The sequence below is a fragment of the Embiotoca jacksoni genome, unplaced genomic scaffold (assembly GCF_022577435.1).
Source record: "Embiotoca jacksoni isolate LCO1_2020_lvr unplaced genomic scaffold, fEmbJac1.0.p SCAF_52, whole genome shotgun sequence".
NCBI lineage: Eukaryota > Metazoa > Chordata > Actinopteri > Embiotocidae > Embiotoca > Embiotoca jacksoni.
Genome location: NW_027185406.1, coordinates 1,226,980 through 1,246,630, shown reverse-complemented (window position 1 = coordinate 1,246,630; position 19,651 = coordinate 1,226,980). Strand labels below are relative to the sequence as shown.

The 19,651-nt window shown below is 35.2% G+C and overlaps 7 protein-coding genes across 12 annotated transcripts in view; 6 read left to right on the top strand and 1 right to left on the bottom strand.

Annotated features, from left to right (window-relative positions):
• Window positions 1-19,651, bottom strand: part of LOC138212049 (exostosin-1) — a 196,460-nt gene that overhangs the window by 78,744 nt on the left and 98,065 nt on the right. The window lies entirely within an intron of this gene.
• LOC138212055 (moronecidin-like) lies at window positions 2,090-5,654 on the top strand. 4 transcript variants are annotated; one of them, XM_069172295.1, is made up of 5 exons: window positions 2,092-2,194; window positions 2,318-2,406; window positions 4,354-4,482; window positions 5,090-5,108; window positions 5,208-5,654. In XM_069172295.1, the coding sequence occupies exons 2-5, from the start codon at window positions 2,319-2,321 to the stop codon at window positions 5,389-5,391; spliced, it is 420 nt and encodes a 139-aa protein (XP_069028396.1). In that variant the 5' UTR covers window positions 2,092-2,194; window position 2,318; the 3' UTR covers window positions 5,392-5,654. The 4 variants fall into 4 exon arrangements, with proteins under 4 accessions (XP_069028395.1, XP_069028396.1, XP_069028392.1 ...); XM_069172294.1 differs by lacking the exons at window positions 4,354-4,482; window positions 5,090-5,108; window positions 5,208-5,654 and adding exons at window positions 2,608-2,626; window positions 2,767-3,033 and having other exon boundaries at window positions 2,090-2,194; XM_069172291.1 differs by lacking the exons at window positions 2,092-2,194; window positions 2,318-2,406 and adding an exon at window positions 3,740-3,839 and having other exon boundaries at window positions 4,382-4,482.
• Window positions 6,791-8,373, top strand: LOC138212056 (moronecidin-like). Its single transcript, XM_069172296.1, has 4 exons — window positions 6,791-6,956; window positions 7,101-7,201; window positions 7,809-7,827; window positions 7,927-8,373. Exons 2-4 carry the CDS (start codon window positions 7,102-7,104, stop codon window positions 8,108-8,110), a joined length of 303 nt encoding a protein of 100 aa, XP_069028397.1. The 5' UTR covers window positions 6,791-6,956; window position 7,101; the 3' UTR covers window positions 8,111-8,373.
• Window positions 9,629-11,398, top strand: LOC138212052 (moronecidin-like). The gene is made up of 4 exons (XM_069172288.1): window positions 9,629-9,676; window positions 9,821-9,918; window positions 10,648-10,666; window positions 10,766-11,398. The coding sequence occupies exons 2-4, from the start codon at window positions 9,822-9,824 to the stop codon at window positions 10,971-10,973; spliced, it is 324 nt and encodes a 107-aa protein (XP_069028389.1). The 5' UTR covers window positions 9,629-9,676; window position 9,821; the 3' UTR covers window positions 10,974-11,398.
• Window positions 12,069-13,965, top strand: LOC138212054 (moronecidin-like). Of its 2 annotated transcripts, none has more exons than XM_069172289.1 (4): window positions 12,069-12,150; window positions 12,693-12,793; window positions 13,401-13,419; window positions 13,519-13,965. In XM_069172289.1, the coding sequence occupies exons 2-4, from the start codon at window positions 12,694-12,696 to the stop codon at window positions 13,700-13,702; spliced, it is 303 nt and encodes a 100-aa protein (XP_069028390.1). In that variant the 5' UTR covers window positions 12,069-12,150; window position 12,693; the 3' UTR covers window positions 13,703-13,965. The 2 variants fall into 2 exon arrangements, with proteins under 2 accessions (XP_069028390.1, XP_069028391.1); XM_069172290.1 differs by lacking the exon at window positions 12,069-12,150 and adding an exon at window positions 12,445-12,548.
• Window positions 15,220-16,724, top strand: LOC138212051 (moronecidin-like). The gene is made up of 4 exons (XM_069172287.1): window positions 15,220-15,267; window positions 15,412-15,509; window positions 16,130-16,148; window positions 16,248-16,724. Exons 2-4 carry the CDS (start codon window positions 15,413-15,415, stop codon window positions 16,453-16,455), a joined length of 324 nt encoding a protein of 107 aa, XP_069028388.1. The 5' UTR covers window positions 15,220-15,267; window position 15,412; the 3' UTR covers window positions 16,456-16,724.
• Window positions 17,525-19,438, top strand: LOC138212050 (moronecidin-like). 2 transcript variants are annotated; one of them, XM_069172285.1, is made up of 4 exons: window positions 17,525-17,629; window positions 18,172-18,272; window positions 18,899-18,929; window positions 19,029-19,438. In XM_069172285.1, exons 2-4 carry the CDS (start codon window positions 18,173-18,175, stop codon window positions 19,228-19,230), a joined length of 333 nt encoding a protein of 110 aa, XP_069028386.1. In that variant the 5' UTR covers window positions 17,525-17,629; window position 18,172; the 3' UTR covers window positions 19,231-19,438. The 2 variants fall into 2 exon arrangements, with proteins under 2 accessions (XP_069028386.1, XP_069028387.1); XM_069172286.1 differs by lacking the exon at window positions 17,525-17,629 and adding an exon at window positions 17,958-18,027.

Sequence of the window (19,651 nt, the reverse complement as noted above, 5' to 3'; positions counted from 1 at the left end):
ATGATAATGAACAGATGGTTTATGGGCAAAAAATGGCTGAAAAAGAGACAAGCTCAAAGTGTAAAACATCCAACAGGAGATTGGATGACATCAAACATCATTTTTTTTTTTTTTATTAACTGATAAGTAACCTGTTAAAATGTTATTACTTAAAATATTGGTGAATTCTCTTTTGCCAAGCTTTCCCATGTCTTTAAAGATTTTTTTTTTCTAAAATGAAAAAACTTTAAAAGATAAAATCCACAAATAACTTAATAACCAACATTTCCTTATTTTTGTTGTCTGTCTTTAAAACCTTCTCATCGTTGGTTCCTCTTCGTGTTAAGAGAAGGGGGAACAGCACATGTGGAAGTGATAAGATAGTAATCAAGCTGTTAACACTGACACAGCAAGAACTCTGCATTGTCATCGCCCCATTCGGACCAAATACACCACATAAGCACACAGATGTGCACACCCTGCACCACCCAGACCCACAACAACAAACAAACACTTTAATTTCGTTCACGATAGAAGTCATGTTCTGTCTGGTGTGCGACCCACATCACACTAAAATAATATGTCTTTTATTTGCATTTATGCTATTCTTTTTCCATATTTCTAAGATACACTACTTGGACTTTATACTCGGCTGATGAAATGATTTATCATTTGGTTTATACATTCTAAATTAAGTAGATTATTCATTCAGCAGTTTTCTGATTCTTAAATGAAAAAAAAAGAAATTGCACATTTTCAATCACTGTTGAGACTTAAGTAGTTGCAACAAAAATGAACACAACCAAGAAATTTGAACTATGGCTTGTCTGTGTTATTTTAAAGATAAATACGTACTAAATCCGAGGACTACTCCAAAGCTCCTGAATACAACAATGCACAGTAAATGTCACAGCTGAAGTCTAATCATGATGGCAGAGTCATCATCACTCTGAAAAATGAACGGTACTTTTTTGTTTTAAACTCAAATCGGGTGAGGATTATCTATTTCTTCCGTATTATCAAATCCCGAACTACGAACATAGAGAGTAGTGTCTGTGCAATAACTGTGATTCAGGTCTGGCATTTGGAAAAACACCTCGTTATACATAATTTTGTGATTATGTAACTGAAGGATCACTTTAGGGCCCTGTTGTTTTCATTGTAAATGCCTCCTCTCCATCATGACTGTTGGTCCATCACAAAAAATAATTGGATGTAAATAACATGAGAAATGGAGAGAAGTGGGGAAAGCAGACAGAGAAAAATAATAATATATAATATTAAACTTTTTTTACAACAGCTGGCACCAGCTTTATGTTATGCTGGTCTTTAAAATTGGGATGCAGTTGTAGAAGTAGCAGTGGCAGTGGTGTGTTGTTTTTTTAGTATTAATTTATGATGTCTCGAGAACACCAGATTTAAGTTCCACATTGTATTTCTGTGTATTATGATCATTAGTAGAGGGACTCTCAGTTACAAGAATTTGCACCAATTTTTTTTAGAAAAATGCTCGCATGACCTTTTTTCACGGCTGACATTAAGCTTCCTGTTTAACTTTGGTGTCAAGATCCTAAAACCATATTTCATTTTACACAAGCGTAAACATGAGCACTTGAACTGTCTAAAATAACAGCCCTCCAAAAATGAAACACATCTACATTTAAAATTCAGAGTTCAGTGTTAAGGTCATAGATTTACAGTAGCTTTAACAAAATGGGAAATAGATTATTGTTCTTAGAAATAAATGACGATAAAATGACAGTAAAAAGTGAAAAATGGAAACCAAAATTTCTGAAAACTGGCCAAAATGACATCTTCTCATTTATAGTCAAAGCAGTGGAGAGAAAAAAAAAAAGAAATGAAAAAAGGAAAACAAATATTTGATGTGCAGTGACATGAATTGAAAAAACGAGTACATCTTCAAAATTAAGAAGCTGTCAAATGACACCTGGCTTAATCAACTATTGTCTGATCATTAATTCATTTGAGCTAAACTGAAACTTTGATGACAAAGAAGTGGAGAGAGAATTGAGTGCTGTCTGAAAAACCCAATTGAGATGAGATCCGTAGCCCCACCCAAAAGCAATACACCTTTATGTTCACAGCCTCAAAAACCTCAGTCTTGCATATATAAAGAGGTGTATCAGTACACAGATATTTACAGAACCTGTGAATCTGCCAAAGCTCCATTTAAGACAAGCCTTTTTGCGGAAAGGTAAGGACTAAATATTTTAACCTCATTTACTTGTGAACAAGCCAAGGTAAGGTCAATGTACAATTAATATAGCTTTACATTAAAATGATGCATTTTATTATTGTGTTTTTTGTTTCTTTTCAGGATGAAGTGCATTGTAGTCTTCCTCGTGTTGTCCATGGTCGTCGCCATGGCTGAACCCGGAGAGTGCTTTTTGGGGCTGCTTTTCCACGGTACAGTTATGAAATCAAAGTTGTTTTTTTATGTTGTTGGGGTGTTTTTTTTAGGGGGGGGGGGCATTCTGACACAACGTAGCTTTTTTTTTTTTTTTAAAAAGCACACTTTAGTGCTGACAGTAAATGTATGACAAATAGTATTGCTAAGTGTTGATTAAAGATGGTGATGGTAATTGCTTTCTTCTTTTGTGCATTTAGCTGGAAAGGCAATCCATCGGTAAGGACTATTTTTTTACAACTGTAAACATCACAAAATCACAAAAAATACTTTTTGCAGTAATGTGAGTATTATAAGTGTAATTGTTAGTTTTAATAACTGATCTTGTTTTGTCTTTTGTTCTGCTAAAAATCCACCAGGCTCATCACCGGTAAGGCCAAAATGGAGGACCAGCAACAACAGCTGGACAAACGTTCAGTTGATTACAATCCAGGGCAGCCTGGTTTGAACTAGAATCAAGGAGCCTCTATGAAGATATGTTTGAATGAGAAGAAAAAATTGCTCTCCAATATAAGAAAGAAAAGCATCAATCAACTTAACACGCCATACCAGCGACTTTGCAAATAAATACATTTTGGTTCCTTCATCTTGGTAAAATGGTACTCGCTCAATAAATGTGTTTTAAAACCCATTAAAACCTCTTTCTCTTGTCTTTTTAAAACCATGATTGTGATGAAAATGTTTTTATTTTTAAAATAAAGTCAATGCTTAAACATAATATAACAGGAGCACAGCAAACTATTTGTTATAGCAATATCACGCTAAAGTTTGCTAATCTCAGCTGGTAAAAGAAGATATGCAAGGTTATATCAGCAAAATCCCTAAAGGTACATGCATTGTGTTCTAAGAAAGGGAGTGTTTTACTGTTTATGAGTGAGACTGTGTTATTTCTTCTTTTAGAAGTCACAGAGTCTCACTTATTTGACTGGCTCTAAAGATGACAGGAAATGTCTTAGTCAGCACTGATGCTTAATGTGTTCAATTTGTATCCATACTGATACAAGGGTTAGGGTTACTGATACAATTTTTTTTTTAAACTTAGAAACACCCGTCATACACTTTAATATGAATTAAAATAATTTATCTTTAAATGCATTACAGAAATGAACTGTTTAAAAGTTAGACAAATTTGTGTCAGTTTTTTTTTTTTTTTGGTGGAAAATCCTCTAAAAGAACAACTTTAGAGTGAGTGAGCCGTGTGCAGAATGTATTCTGGTTTCTTGGAAAGATAAAATCATCATTTTTTTTTTTACAAAAGATAACAAAATGCAATGACTCACTCTTTTGCTCTCTATTGCAAAAGACTAAGCAAACGATGAGTAATCAAATTGCTCAATTGGTATAAGAGATGGATCTACCAAAGTGCAGGTTAAAACCACACTGCTCAATTAGCTCTTTGTGACAGCAGCCTTTGGACTGGATCAGCAGAAAGGTGAGAACTGACTAATTATTCATTTAATTATAGTACGATGTAGATACTTATAGTGTTTACAAAACTGTATTTGTGTAGTATTAAAAACAAACTTTTGGGAATATAAATATGAGCTGACTCCACAGACTTTATACTAAACTTAAACACGTACTTTATTAAACTTAAAGACAAAGAACCAAGGAAATGAAGAATGACTATATGTTTGACTTCAGTTTCCTTGGTCTCATTTGTAATACAAAATACAAAGATATTTTCTGTTAAGCCCTCCTTTATTGCATGAGCAACAAGTAAACGTATTCGCCCACTGTTACATAAAGAGGTGTTGCTCTGTCAACACACAGACTTCTTATTCTTTATTCTTTAACAACTGCCTGTTGACTTCACTCTCATTCGGAAAGGTAAAAACTCAATATTTCATTACTATCAGACAACCAGTGAGACCAAGCCTAAATACTGTAACACCAAAGAACGACTATTCACTTTTTATATAAAGAAATGTGTCAGTTTAAATGAGGCCGCTGTGATGTGTTTGCTTTCTATAGAATGAAGTTCGTCACGCTCTTCCTCGTGTTTTCGATGGTCGTCCTCATGGCCGAACCTGGAGATGCTTTTTTTCACCACATTATCCGGGGAATTGTTGACGGTAACAAATTACAGAATACTTTGTTATTTTTATTTCTCAAAATGCATTTTGCAGTTGATCATTTACATTTGTGGCTTGTTAACAATGATTGGCAAAACATTTTTTAAGGCATAAATGGAAATTATGAATTTTAAGTGCAGCATTTTTACCATAACATGTTTGTTGTGATTTTTGTTTTTTTAAATTGGTCAATGTAACATCACAAAAACACCTGTATAATGTGTTCATGTGAAGAAAGTATCAAAGGTTTGCAGCGAATGTTTGGTCAGATTCTTTGATCAAATCTGTTTTAAATCATATTTTTTACGTCTCATAGAAAGGTAAATGAAAAGGTGGGTTTTTTTTGTGTCACTTACAACAGCAGTGGCATTAGAAATACATTTTAAGTAAAATACTGAAAGAAATAACAATAGAAGTGCAATTTTAACAATAACTTGTGTATGGTTTCAAGGCCTTGTAATGCATTTATGATAAATCACTTAATGCGATGTGTTGTAATGAATAACGTAAGAAGTGTTTTGCCTCCTATATATATTATGAGTAATTCAGACGAGTTATTTGTTCGCCTGTTTAATTCTTTCCTTTTACATTTTTTTTTCCCATTCAGTCGGCAAGACGATCCATGGGTAAGGTCTTGTGCTTCTACCAAGACAGCAAGTACTACTATTGTTGGGTGTTTTTATGTTCTGAAGCTGAAGTTTGTCAATCCTCTCTTTGTCTGGCAGGTTGATCAAGAAACATGGACAGGAGCAGCAGGAGCAGGCACTGGAGAAAGTGCAAGCATTGGAGCAAGAGCAAGCATTGGAGCAAGCATTGGAGCAAGCATTGCAGCAGGAGCAGCAGGAGCAGCAGGAGCAACAGGAGCTGGAGAGACGCTTGTTTAACCGAGAGCGGGCTGCTTTTAACTAAACTTCCACCTGAAGGCTCTTAAACGATGTTTCACATGCAAATGAATGCTTCCTGCTCTGCAAAATAAGACAAAAAAACGTCGACCCACTGAGGGTACAATGGCTTGAAAATACTTTTCAAGTGACTTAATTGGTTTCAGAAATTGTATTTGCTACAGGAAGACATGTTGGTTACTTTTAAGAAATCTTCACTGCAATGCACCGAAACATGTATCTCTTGTCTTATCTAAAAGGATAAATCTGAATAAATTAGCTGGAAAAACATGTGAATCGTGTACTACAGTCTTTAAACATAACAACCAGATCTTTCCCAAATCAAAAACAAACAAGGGGTCTTGTTTTTTCCTTTTGTGGATAGTAGTATAAGAGAACTGAAATGGGATTCGGTGTCTTTTGGACGTGTCAAAATGGTAGAAAGGTAAATAGCAAACAGTACGTCAAAACTTGTCGTGAAAAGTACATCCACATATTTAGCCGTATTTGTTTGTTTATAATAATTTTTAAACAAAACTCCCTGTGCAGTCAAATCTCAATACATATTTGTATCCAAACATGTTGAATGGGATCATCCATTAAAGTAAAACTCTCCAGTGTAGAAACCTGGATGACGGTCACATCAATATTGGATCAAAGTAACACAGACTCTACTAATTGTTTCAGCAAAGGCTGATATGGTGGATAGTTGTTTACTACAAAGTGAGCATGATATAAATATACTGTCTACATTTACATTGCACAGTAAAGAGAAAAGTCTAAACGTAGCCCCCTTACCATCAAACTGAAATACACTTTTAAACTTAGGAACACCCGTCATACACTTTAACATGAATTAAAATCATTCATCTTTGAATGCATTACAGAAATGAACTACAAATTTGTGTCAGGTCTTTTTTTGTGCGGGAAATCCTCTAAAAGAACAACTTTAGAGTGAGTGAGCCGTGTGCAGAATGTATTCTGGTTTCTTGAAAAGATAAAATCATCATTTTTTTTTGCACAAGATAACAATGCGATGACTCTCTTTTGCTCTCTATTGCAAAAAACGAAGCAAACAATGAGTAATCAAATTGTTCGATTGGTATAAGAGATGGATCTACCAAAGTGCAGGTTAAAACCACACTGCTCAATTAGCTCTTTGTGACAGCAGCCTTTGGACTGGATCAGCAGAAAGTAGAGAACTGACTAATTATTAATTGAATTATAGTACGATGTCGATACTTATAGTGTTTACAAAACTGTATTTTTATAGTATTAAAAACAAACTTTTGGGAATATAAATATGAGCTGACTCCACAGACTTTATACTAAACTTAAACACGTACCTTATTAACCTTAAAGACAAAGAACCAAAGAAATGAAGAAACACTATATGTTTGACTTCAGTTTCCTTGGTCTCATTTGTAATACAAAATACAAAGATATTTTCTGTTAAGCCCTCCTTTATTGCATGAGCAACAAGTAAACGTATTCGCCCACTGTTACATAAAGAGGTGTTGCTCTGTCAACACACAGACTTCTTATTCTTTATTCTTTAACAACTGCCTGTTGACTTCACTCTCATTCGGAAAGGTAAAAACTCAATATTTCATTACTATCAGACAACCAGTGAGACCAAGCCTAAATACTGTAAAACCAAAGAACGACTATTCACTTTTTATATAAAGAAATGTGTCAGTTTAAATGAGGCCGCTGTGATGTGTTTGCTTTCTATAGAATGAAGTTCGTCACGCTCTTCCTCGTGTTTTCGATGGTCGTCCTCATGGCCGAACCTGGAGATGCTTTTTTTCACCACATTATCCGGGGAATTGTTGACGGTAACAAATTACAGAATACTTTGTTATTTTTATTTCTCAAAATGCATTTTGCAGTTGATCATTTACATTTGTGGCTTGTTAACAATGATTGGCAAAACATTTTTTAAGGCATAAATGGAAATTATGAATTTTAAGTGCAGCATTTTTACCATAACATGTTTGTTGTGATTTTTGTTTTTTTAAATTGGTCAATGTAACATCACAAAAACACCTGTATAATGTGTTCATGTGAAGAAAGTATCAAAGGTTTGCAGCGAATGTTTGGTCAGATTCTTTGATCAAATCTGTTTTAAATCATATTTTTTACGTCTCATAGAAAGGTAAATGAAAAGGTGGGGTTTTTTTGTGTCACTTACAACAGCAGTGGCATTAGAAATACATTTTAAGTAAAATACTGAAAGAAATAACAATAGAAGTGCAATTTTAACAATAACTTGTGTATGGTTTCAAGGCCTTGTAATGCATTTATGATAAATCACTTAATGCGATGTGTTGTAATGAATAACGTAAGAAGTGTTTTGCCTCCTATATATATTATGAGTAATTCAGACTAGTTATTTCTTCGCCTGTTTAATTCTTTCCTTTTACATTTTTTTTCCCCATTCAGTCGGCAAGACGATCCATGGGTAAGGTCTTGTGCTTCTACCAAGACAGCAAGTACTACTATTGTTGGGTGTTTTTATGTTCTGAAGCTGAAGTTTGTCAATCCTCTCTTTGTCTGGCAGGTTGATCAAGAAACATGGACAGGAGCAGCAGGAGCAGGCACTGGAGAAAGTGCAAGCATTGGAGCAAGAGCAAGCATTAGAGCAAGCATTGGAGCAAGCATTGCAGCAGGAGCAGCAGGAGCAGCAGGAGCAACAGGAGTTGGAGAGACGCTTGTTTAACCGAGAGCGGGCTGCTTTTAACTAAACTTCCACCTGAAGGCTCTTCAACGATGTTTCACATGCAAATGAATGCTTCCTGCTCTGCAAAATAAGACAAAAAAACGTCGACCCACTGAGGGTACAATGGCTTGAAAATACTTTTCAAGTGACTTAATTGGTTTCAGAAATTGTATTTGCTACAGGAAGACATGTTGGTTACTTTTAAGAAATCTTCACTGCAATGCACCGAAACATGTATCTCTTGTCTTATCTAAAAGTATAAATCTGAATAAATTAGCTGGAAAATCATGTGAATCGTGTACTACAGTCTTTAAACATAACAACCAGATCTTTCCCAAATCAAAAACAAACAAGGGGTCCTGTTTTTTCCTTTTGTGGATAGTAGTATAAGAGAACTGAAATGGGATTCGGTGTCTTTTGGACGTGTCAAAATGGTAGAAAGGTGAATAGCAAACAGTATGTCAAAATTTGTCGTGAAAAGTACATCCACATATTTAGCCGTATTTGTTTGTTTATAATAATTTTTAAACAAAACTCCCTGTGCAGTCAAATCTCAATACATATTTGTATTCAAACGTGTTGAATGGGATCATCCATTAAAGTAAAACTCTCCAGTGTAGAAACCTGGATGACGGTCACATCAATATTGGATCAAAGTAACACAGACTCTACTAATTGTTTCAGCAAAGGCTGATATGGTGGATAGTTGTTTACTACAAAGTGAGCATGATATAAATATACTGTTTACATTTACATTACACAGTAAAGAGAAAAGTCTAAACGTAGCCCCCTTACCATCAAACTGAAATACACTTTTAAACTTAGGAACACCCGTCATACACTTTAACATGAATTAAAATCATTCATCTTTGAATGCATTACAGAAATGAACTACAAATTTGTGTCAGGTCTTTTTTTGTGCGGGAAATCCTCTAAAAGAACAACTTTAGAGTGAGTGAGCCGTGTGCAGAATGTATTCTGGTTTCTTGAAAAGATAAAAATCATCATTTTTTTTTGCACAAGATAACAATGCGATGACTCTCTTTTGCTCTCTGTTGCAAAAAACTAAGCAAACAATGAGTAATCAAATTGTTCGATTGGTATAAGAGATGGATCTACCAAAGTGCAGGTTAAAACCACACTGCTCAATTAGCTCTTTGTGACAGCAGCCTTTGGACTGGATCAGCAGAAAGTAGAGAACTGACTAATTATTAATTGAATTATAGTACGATGTCGATACTTATAGTGTTTACAAAACTGTATTTTTGTAGTATTAAAAACAAACTTTTGGGAATATAAATATGAGCTGACTCCACAGACTTTATACTAAACTTAAACACGTACCTTATTAACCTTAAAGACAAAGAACCAAAGAAATGAAGAAACACTATATGTTTGACTACAGTTTCCTTGGTCTCATTTGTAATACAAAATACAAAGATATTTTCTGTTAAGCCCTCCTTTATTGCATGAGCAACAGGTAAACGTATTCGCCCACTGTTACATAAAGAGGTGTTGCTCTGTCAACACACAGACTTCTTATTCTTTATTCTTTAACAACTGCCTGTTGACTTCACTCTCATTTGGAAAGGTAAAAACTCAATATTTCATTACTATCAGACAACCAGTGAGACCAAGCCTAAATACTGTAACACCAAAGAACGACTATTCACTTTTTATATAAAGAAATGTGTCAGTTTAAATGAGGCCGCTGTGATGTGTTTGCTTTCTATAGAATGAAGTTCGTCACGCTCTTCCTCGTGTTTTCGATGGTCGTCCTCATGGCCGAACCTGGAGATGCTTGTTTTCACCGCAGTTTCAGGGGAAATGATGGTAACTAATTACAGAATACTTTGTTATTTTTTTTGTCAAAACACATTTTGTAGTTCAGGATTTACATTTGTGGCTTGTTAACAAGCCATTTTGTAAAAAAACACTTGAAGATTTCCTCTGTGCTCTGGTGCTGACAATCTCACTAGAATTGTATTTACACATTTACAACAAGGCAAATTTGTAAGTGGATTCTACCGGAGCCTAATAATTTAAGGCATGAATGGAAATTATGAATTTTAAGTGCAGCATTTTTACCATAACATGTTTGTTGTGATTTTTGTTTTTTTTTAAATTGGTCAATATAACCTCACAAAAACACTTGTATAATGTGTTCATATGAAGAAAGTATCAAAGATTTGCAGCGAATGTTTGGTCAGATTCTTTGATCAGATCTATTTTAAATCATATTTACATTTGTCTCCTACAAAGGTAAATGAAAAGGTGGTTTTTTTTGTGTCACTTACAACAGCAGTGGCATTAGAAAGACATTCTAATATAACGAAAGGACTAATAATAGAAGTGCAATTTTAACAATAACTTATGTTTTGTTTCAAGGCCTTATAATGCATTAAAATAATAAATAAATAATAATAAATCACTTATTGCGATGTGTTGCAATGAATAAAGTTAGAAGTGTTTTGCCTCCTATATATATATTATGAGCAATTCAGACTAGTTCTTTTTTCGCCTGCTTAATTTTTTCCTTTTACATTTTTTTTCCCCATTCAGTCGGCAAGACGGTCCGCAGGTAAGATCTTGTGCTTCTACCAAGACAGCAAGTACTACTATTGTTGGGTGTTTTTATGCTCTGGAGCTCAAGTTTGTCAATCCTCTCTTTGTCCACCAGGATCGTCAATAGACAGGAGCAAAAGAAGCAAGCATTGGAGCAAGCATTGCAGCAGGAGCAGCAGGAGGAGCAGGAGCAGCAGAAGCAGGAGGAGCAGGAGGAGCAGCAGGAGCAGGAGCAGGAGGAGCAGCAGGAGCAGCAGGAGCAAAAGGAGCAACAGGAGTTGGAGAGACGCTTGTTTAACCGAGAGCGGGCTGCTTTTAACTAAACTTCCACCTGAAGGCTCTTCAACGATGTTTCACATGCAAATGAATGCTTCCTGCTCTGCAGAATAAGACAAAAAAAACGTCGACCCACTGAGGGTACAATGGCTTGAAAATACCTTTGAAGTGACTTAATTAGTTTCAGAAATTGTATTTGATATAGGAAGACATGTTGGTTACTTTTAAGAAATCTTCACTGCAACGCACCAAAACATGTGTCTCTTGTCTTATCTAAAAGGATAAATCTGAATAAATTAGCTGGAAAAACATGTGAATCGTGTACTACAGTCTTTAAACATAACAACCAGATCTTTCCCAAATCAAAAACAAACAAGGGGTCTTGTTTTTTCCTTTTGTGGATAGTAGTATAAGAGAACTGAAATGGGATTCGGTGTCTTTTGGACGTGTCAAAATGGTAGAAAGGTAAATAGCAAACAGTACGTCAAAATTTGTCGTGAAAAGTACATCCACATATTCAGCTGTATTTGTTTGTTTATAATAATTTTTAAACAAAAATCCCTGTGCAGTCAAATCTCAATACATATTTGTATCCAAACGTGTTGAATGGGATCATCCATTAAAGTAAAACTCATCTTTTTCCAGTGTAGAAACCTGGATGACGGTCACATCGATATGAGATCAAAGTAACACAGACTCTACTAATTGTTTCAGCAAAGGCTGATATGGTGGATAGTTGTTTACTACAAAGTGAGCATGATATAAATATACTGTCTACACTTACATTACACAGTAAAGAGAAAAGTCTAAACGTAGCCCCCTTACCATCAAACTGAAATACACTTTTAAACTTAGGAACACCCGTCATACACTTTAACATGAATTAAAATCATTCATCTTTGAATGCATTACAGAAATGAACTACAAATTTGTGTCAGGTCTTTTTTTGTGCGGGAAATCCTCTAAAAGAACAACTTTAGAGTGAGTGAGCCGTGTGCAGAATGTATTCTGGTTTCTTGAAAAGATAAAATCATCATTTTTTTTTGCACAAGATAACAATGCGATGACTCTCTCTTTTGCTCTCTATTGCAAAAAACGAAGCAAACAATGAGTAATCAAATTGTTCGATTGGTATAAGAGATGGATCTACCAAAGTGCAGGTTAAAACCACACTGCTCAATTAGCTCTTTGTGACAGCAGCCTTTGGACTGGATCAGCAGAAAGGTGAGAACTGACTAATTATTAATTGAATTATAGTACGATGTCGATACTTATAGTGTTTACAAAACTGTATTTTTGTAGTATTAAAAACAAACTTTTGGGAATATAAATATGAGCTGACTCCACAGACTTTATACTAAACTTAAACACGTACCTTATTAACCTTAAAGACAAAGAACCAAAGAAATGAAGAAACACTATATGTTTGACTTCAGTTTCCTTGGTCTCATTTGTAATACAAAATACAAAGATATTTTCTGTTAAGCCCTCCTTTATTGCATGAGCAACAAGTAAACGTATTCGCCCACTGTTACATAAAGAGGTGTTGCTCTGTCAACACACAGACTTCTTATTCTTTATTCTTTAACAACTGCCTGTTGACTTCACTCTCATTCGGAAAGGTAAAAACTCAATATTTCATTACTATCAGACAACCAGTGAGACCAAGCCTAAATACTGTAAAACCAAAGAACGACTATTCACTTTTTATATAAAGAAATGTGTCAGTTTAAATGAGGCCGCTGTGATGTGTTTGCTTTCTATAGAATGAAGTTCGTCACGCTCTTCCTCGTGTTTTCGATGGTCGTCCTCATGGCCGAACCTGGAGATGCTTTTTTTCACCACATTTTCAGGGGAATTGTTGACGGTAACAAATTACAGAATACTTTGTTATTTTTATTTCTCAAAATGCATTTTGCAGTTGATCATTTACATTTGTGGCTTGTTAACAATGATTGGCAAAACATTTTTTAAGGCATAAATGGAAATTATGAATTTTAAGTGCAGCATTTTTACCATAACATGTTTGTTGTGATTTTTGTTTTTTTAAATTGGTCAATGTAACATCACAAAAACACCTGTATAATGTGTTCATGTGAAGAAAGTATCAAAGGTTTGCAGCGAATGTTTGGTCAGATTCTTTGATCAAATCTGTTTTAAATCATATTTTTTACGTCTCATAGAAAGGTAAATGAAAAGGTGGGTTTTTTTTGTGTCACTTACAACAGCAGTGGCATTAGAAATACATTTTAAGTAAAATACTGAAAGAAATAACAATAGAAGTGCAATTTTAACAATAACTTGTGTATGGTTTCAAGGCCTTGTAATGCATTTATGATAAATCACTTAATGCGATGTGTTGTAATGAATAACGTAAGAAGTGTTTTGCCTCCTATATATATTATGAGTAATTCAGACTAGTTATTTCTTCGCCTGTTTAATTCTTTCCTTTTACATTTTTTTTTCCCATTCAGTCGGCAAGACGATCCATGGGTAAGGTCTTGTGCTTCTACCAAGACAGCAAGTACTACTATTGTTGGGTGTTTTTATGTTCTGAAGCTGAAGTTTGTCAATCCTCTCTTTGTCTGGCAGGTTGATCAAGAAACATGGACAGGAGCAGCAGGAGCAGGCACTGGAGAAAGTGCAAGCATTGGAGCAAGAGCAAGCATTGGAGCAAGCATTGGAGCAAGCATTGCAGCAGGAGCAGCAGGAGCAGCAGGAGCAACAGGAGTTGGAGAGACGCTTGTTTAACCGAGAGCGGGCTGCTTTTAACTAAACTTCCACCTGAAGGCTCTTAAACGATGTTTCACATGCAAATGAATGCTTCCTGCTCTGCAGAATAAGACAAAAAAACGTCGACCCACTGAGGGTACAATGGCTTGAAAATACTTTTCAAGTGACTTAATTGGTTTCAGAAATTGTATTTGCTACAGGAAGACATGTTGGTTACTTTTAAGAAATCTTCACTGCAATGCACCGAAACATGTATCTCTTGTCTTATCTAAAAGGATAAATCTGAATAAATTAGCTGGAAAATCATGTGAATCGTGTACTACAGTCTTTAAACATAACAACCAGATCTTTCCCAAATCAAAAACAAACAAGGGGTCCTGTTTTTTCCTTTTGTGGATAGTAGTATAAGAGAACTGAAATGGGATTCGGTGTCTTTTGGACGTGTCAAAATGGTAGAAAGGTGAATAGCAAACAGTATGTCAAAACTTGTCGTGAAAAGTACATCCACATATTTAGCCGTATTTGTTTGTTTATAATAATTTTTAAACAAAACTCCCTGTGCAGTCAAATCTCAATACATATTTGTATCCAAACGTGTTGAATGGGATCATCCATTAAAGTAAAACTCTCCAGTGTAGAAACCTGGATGACGGTCACATCAATATTGGATCAAAGTAACACAGACTCTACTAATTGTTTCAGCAAAGGCTGATATGGTGGATAGTTGTTTACTACAAAGTGAGCATGATATAAATATACTGTTTACATTTACATTACACAGTAAAGAGAAAAGTCTAAACGTAGCCCCCTTACCATCAAACTGAAATACACTTTTAAACTTAGGAACACCCGTCATACACTTTAACATGAATTAAAATCATTCATCTTTGAATGCATTACAGAAATGAACTACAAATTTGTGTCAGGTCTTTTTTTGTGCGGGAAATCCTCTAAAAGAACAACTTTAGAGTGAGTGAGCCGTGTGCAGAATGTATTCTGGTTTCTTGAAAAGATAAAATCATCATTTTTTTTTGCACAAGATAACAATGCGATGACTCTCTTTTGCTCTCTATTGCAAAAAACGAAGCAAACAATGAGTAATCAAATTGTTCGATTGGTATAAGAGATGGATCTACCAAAGTGCAGGTTAAAACCACACTGCTCAATTAGCTCTTTGTGACAGCAGCCTTTGGACTGGATCAGCAGAAAGTAGAGAACTGACTAATTATTAATTGAATTATAGTACGATGTCGATACTTATAGTGTTTACAAAACTGTATTTTTGTAGTATTAAAAACAAACTTTTGGGAATATAAATATGAGCTGACTCCACAGACTTTATACTAAACTTAAACACGTACCTTATTAACCTTAAAGACAAAGAACCAAAGAAATGAAGAAACACTATATGTTTGACTTCAGTTTCCTTGGTCTCATTTGTAATACAAAATACAAAGATATTTTCTGTTAAGCCCTCCTTTATTGCATGAGCAACAGGTAAACGTATTCGCCCACTGTTACATAAAGAGGTGTTGCTCTGTCAACACACAGACTTCTTATTCTTTATTCTTTAACAACTGCCTGTTGACTTCACTCTCATTCGGAACGGTAAAAACTCAATATTTCATTACTATCAGACAACCAGTGAGACCAAGCCTAAATACTGTAACACCAAAGAACGACTATTCACTTTTTATATAAAGAAATGTGTCAGTTTAAATGAGGCCGCTGTGATGTGTTTGCTTTCTATAGAATGAAGTTCGTCACGCTCTTCCTCGTGTTTTCGATGGTCGTCCTCATGGCCGAACCTGGAGATGCTTGTTTTCACCGCAGTTTCAGGGGAAATGATGGTAACTAATTACAGAATACTTTGTTATTTTTTTTGTCAAAACACATTTTGTAGTTCAGGATTTACATTTGTGGCTTGTTAACAATGATTGGCCTAATAATTTAAGGCATGAATGGAAATTATGAATTTTAAGTGCAGCATTTTTACCATAACATGTTTGTTGTGGTTTTTGTTTTTTTTTAAATTGGTCAATATAACCTCACAAAAACACTTGTATAATGTGTTCATATGAAGAAAGTATCAAAGATTTGCAGCGAATGTTTGGTCAGATTCTTTGATCAGATCTATTTTAAATCATATTTACATTTGTCTCCTACAAAGGTAAATGAAAAGGTGGGTTTTTTTGTGTCACTTACAACAGCAGTGGCATTAGAAAGACATTCTAATATAACGAAAGGAATAATAATAGAAGTGCAATTTTAACAATAACTTATGTTTTGTTTCAAGGCCTTATAATGCATTAAAATAATAAATAAATAATAATAAATCACTTATTGCGATGTGTTGCAATGAATAAAGTTAGAAGTGTTTTGCCTCCTATATATATATTATGAGCAATTCAGACTAGTTCTTTTTTCGCCTGCTTAATTTTTTCCTTTTACATTTTTTTTCCCCATTCAGTCGGCAAGACGGTCCGCAGGTAAGATCTTGTGCTTCTACCAAGACAGCAAGTACTACTATTGTTGGGTGTTTTTATGCTCTGGAGCTCAAGTTTGTCAATCCTCTCTTTGTCCACCAGGATCGTCAATAGACAGGAGCAAAAGAAGCAAGCATTGGAGCAAGCATTGCAGCAGGAGCAGCAGGAGGAGCAGGAGCAGCAGAAGCAGGAGGAGCAGGAGGAGCAGCAGGAGCAGGAGCAGGAGGAGCAGCAGGAGCAGCAGGAGCAAAAGGAGCAACAGGAGTTGGAGAGACGCTTGTTTAACCGAGAGCGGGCTGCTTTTAACTAAACTTCCACCTGAAGGCTCTTCAACGATGTTTCACATGCAAATGAATGCTTCCTGCTCTGCAGAATAAGACAAAAAAACGTCGACCCACTGAGGGTACAATGGCTTGAAAATACCTTTGAAGTGACTTAATTAGTTTCAGAAATTGTATTTGATATTGGAAGACATGTTGGTTACTTTTAAGAAATCTTCACTGCAATGCACCGAAACATGTATCTCTTGTCTTATCTAAAAGGATAAATCTGAATAAATTAGCTGGAAAAACATGTGAATCGTGTACTACAGTCTTTAAACATAACAACCAGATCTTTCCCAAATCAAAAACAAACAAGGGGTCTTGTTTTTTCCTTTTGTGGATAGTAGTATAAGAGAACTGAAATGGGATTCGGTGTCTTTTGGACGTGTCAAAATGGTAGAAAGGTGAATAGCAAACAGTATGTCAAAATTTGTCGTGAAAAGTACATCCACATATTCAGCTGTATTTGTTTGTTTATAATAATTTTTAAACAAAAATCCCTGTGCAGTCAAATCTCAATACATATTTGTATCCAAACGTGTTGAATGGGATCATCCATTAAAGTAAAACTCATCTTTTTCCAGTGTAGAAACCTGGATGACGGTCACATCGATATGAGATCAAAGTAACACAGACTCTACTAATTGTTTCAGCAAAGGCTGATATGGTGGATAGTTGTTTACTACAAAGTGAGCATGATATAAATATACTGTCTACACTTACATTACACAGTAAAGAGAAAAGTCTAAACGTAGCCCCCTTACCATCAAACTGAAATACACTTTTAAACTTAGGAACACCCGTCATACACTTTAACATGAATTAAAATCATTCATCTTTGAATGCATTACAGAAATGAACTACAAATTTGTGTCAGGTCTTTTTTTGTGCGGGAAATCCTCTAAAAGAACAACTTTAGAGTGAGTGAGCCGTGTGCAGAATGTATTCTGGTTTCTTGAAAAGATAAAATCATCATTTTTTTGCACAAGATAACAATGCGATGACTCTCTCTTTTGCTCTCTATTGCAAAAAACGAAGCAAACGATGAGTAATCAAATTGTTCAATTGGTATAAGAGATGGATCTACCAAAGTGCAGGTTAAAACCACACTGTTCAATTAGCTCTTTGTGACAGCAGCCTTTGGACTGGATCAGCAGAAAGGTGAGAACTGACTAATTATTCATTTAATTATAGTACGATGTCGATACTTATAGTGTTTACAAAACTGTATTTGTGTAGTATTAAAAACAAACTTTTGGGAATATAAATATGAACTGACTCCACATACTTTATACTAAACTTAAACACGTACCTTATTAAACTTAAAGACAAAGAACCAAAGAAATGAAGAAACACTATATGTTTGACTTCAGTTTCCTTGGTCTCATTTGTAATACAAAATACAAAGATATTTTCTGTTAAGCCCTCCTTTATTGCATGAGCAACAGGTAAACGTATTCGCCCACTGTTACATAAAGAGGTGTTGCTTTGTCAACACACAGACTTCTTATTCTTTATTCTTTAACAACTGCCTGTTGACTTCACTCTCATTCGGAACGGTAAAAACTCAATATTTCATTACTATCAGACAACCAGTGAGACCAAGCCTAAATACTGTAACACCAAAGAACGACTATTCACTTTTTATATAAAGAAATGTGTCAGTTTAAATGAGGCCGCTGTGATGTGTTTGCTTTCTATAGAATGAAGTTCGTCACGCTCTTCCTCGTGTTTTCGATGGTCGTCCTCATGGCCGAACCTGGAGATGCTTTTTTTCACCACATTTTCAGGGGAATTGTTGACGGTAACAAATTACAGAATATGTTGGGGTTTTTTTGCAAAACGCATTTTGTAGTTGGGAATTTACATTTGTGGTTTGTTAACAATGATTGGCAAAAAACTGTAAGGCTTTAATGGAAATTATGAAGTTTAAGTGCAGCATATTTGCCATAGCATGTTTGTTGTGATTTATTTTTTGTTTTGGTGAAATATTGGTCAATGTAACCTCACAAAAACACCTGTATAATGTGTTCATATGAATAAAGTATCAAAGGTTTGCAGCGAATGTTTGGTCAGATTCTTTGATCAGATCTGTTTTAAAACATATTTACATTTGTCTCATAGAAAGGTAAATGAAAAGGTTGTTTTTTTTTGTCACTTACAACAACAGTGGCATTAGAAAGACATTCTAATATAACGAAAGGAATAATAATAGAAGTGCAATTTTAACAATAACTTATGTTTGGTTTCAAGGCCTTGTAATGCATTAAAGTAATAAATAAATAATAATAAATCACTTATTGCGATGTGTTGCAATGAATAAAGTTAGAAGTGTTTTGTCTCCTATATATATATATATTATGAGTAATTCAGACTAATTATATTTTCGCCTGTTTAATTTTTTAATTTTACATTTGTTTTTCCATTCAGTCGGCAAGTCCATCGGCAGGACGGTCCACAGGTAAGATCTTGTGCTTCTACCAAGACAGCAAGTATTACTATTGTTGCGTGTTTTCATGTTCTGGAGCTCAAGTTTGTCAATCCTCTCTTTGTCCACCAGGATCGTCAATGGACAGGAGCAGAAGAAGCAAGCATTGGAGCAAGCGCAAGCATTGGAGCAAGAGCAAGCATTGGAGCAAGCATTGGAGCAAGCATTGGAGCAGGAGCAGCAGGAGCAGCAGGAGCAGGAGCAGGAGGAGCAGCAGGAGCAGCAGGAGTTGGAGAGACGCTTGTTTAACCGAGAGCGGGCTGCTTTTAACTAAACTTCCACCTGAAGGCTCTTCAACGATGATTCAGATGCAAATGAATGCTTCCTGCTCTGCAAAATAAGACAAAAAAAAACGTCGACCCACTGAGGGTACAATGGCTTGAAAATACTTTTGAAGTGACTTAATTGGTTTCAGAAATTGTATTTGATATTGGAAGACATGTTGGTTGCTTTTAATAAATCTTCACTGCAATGCACCAAAACATGTGTCCCTTGTCTTATCTGAAAGGATAAATCTGAATAAATTAGCTGGGAAATCATGTGAATTGTGTACTACGGCCTTTAAACATAACAACCAGATCTTTCCCAAATCAAAAACAAACAAGGGGTCTTGTTTTTTCCTTTTGTGGATAGTAGTATAAGAGAACTGAAATGGGATTCGGTGTCTTTTGGACGTGTCAAAATGGTAGAAAGGT

Coding starts and splice junctions, on each gene's coding strand:
- LOC138212055 (XM_069172295.1), top strand. CDS start 2,319: ATGAAGTGCATTGTAGTCTTCCTCGTGTTGTCCATGGTCGTCGCCATG. Junction 2,407..4,353: donor TTTGGGGCTGCTTTTCCACG/GTACAGTTATGA, acceptor AGTTTAAATGAG/GCCGCTGTGATGTGTTTGCT.
- LOC138212056 (XM_069172296.1), top strand. CDS start 7,102: ATGAAGTTCGTCACGCTCTTCCTCGTGTTTTCGATGGTCGTCCTCATG.
- LOC138212052 (XM_069172288.1), top strand. CDS start 9,822: ATGAAGTTCGTCACGCTCTTCCTCGTGTTTTCGATGGTCGTCCTCATG.
- LOC138212054 (XM_069172289.1), top strand. CDS start 12,694: ATGAAGTTCGTCACGCTCTTCCTCGTGTTTTCGATGGTCGTCCTCATG.
- LOC138212051 (XM_069172287.1), top strand. CDS start 15,413: ATGAAGTTCGTCACGCTCTTCCTCGTGTTTTCGATGGTCGTCCTCATG.
- LOC138212050 (XM_069172285.1), top strand. CDS start 18,173: ATGAAGTTCGTCACGCTCTTCCTCGTGTTTTCGATGGTCGTCCTCATG. Junction 18,273..18,898: donor TTTCAGGGGAATTGTTGACG/GTAACAAATTAC, acceptor TTTTCCATTCAG/TCGGCAAGTCCATCGGCAGG. Junction 18,930..19,028: donor ATCGGCAGGACGGTCCACAG/GTAAGATCTTGT, acceptor TTTGTCCACCAG/GATCGTCAATGGACAGGAGC.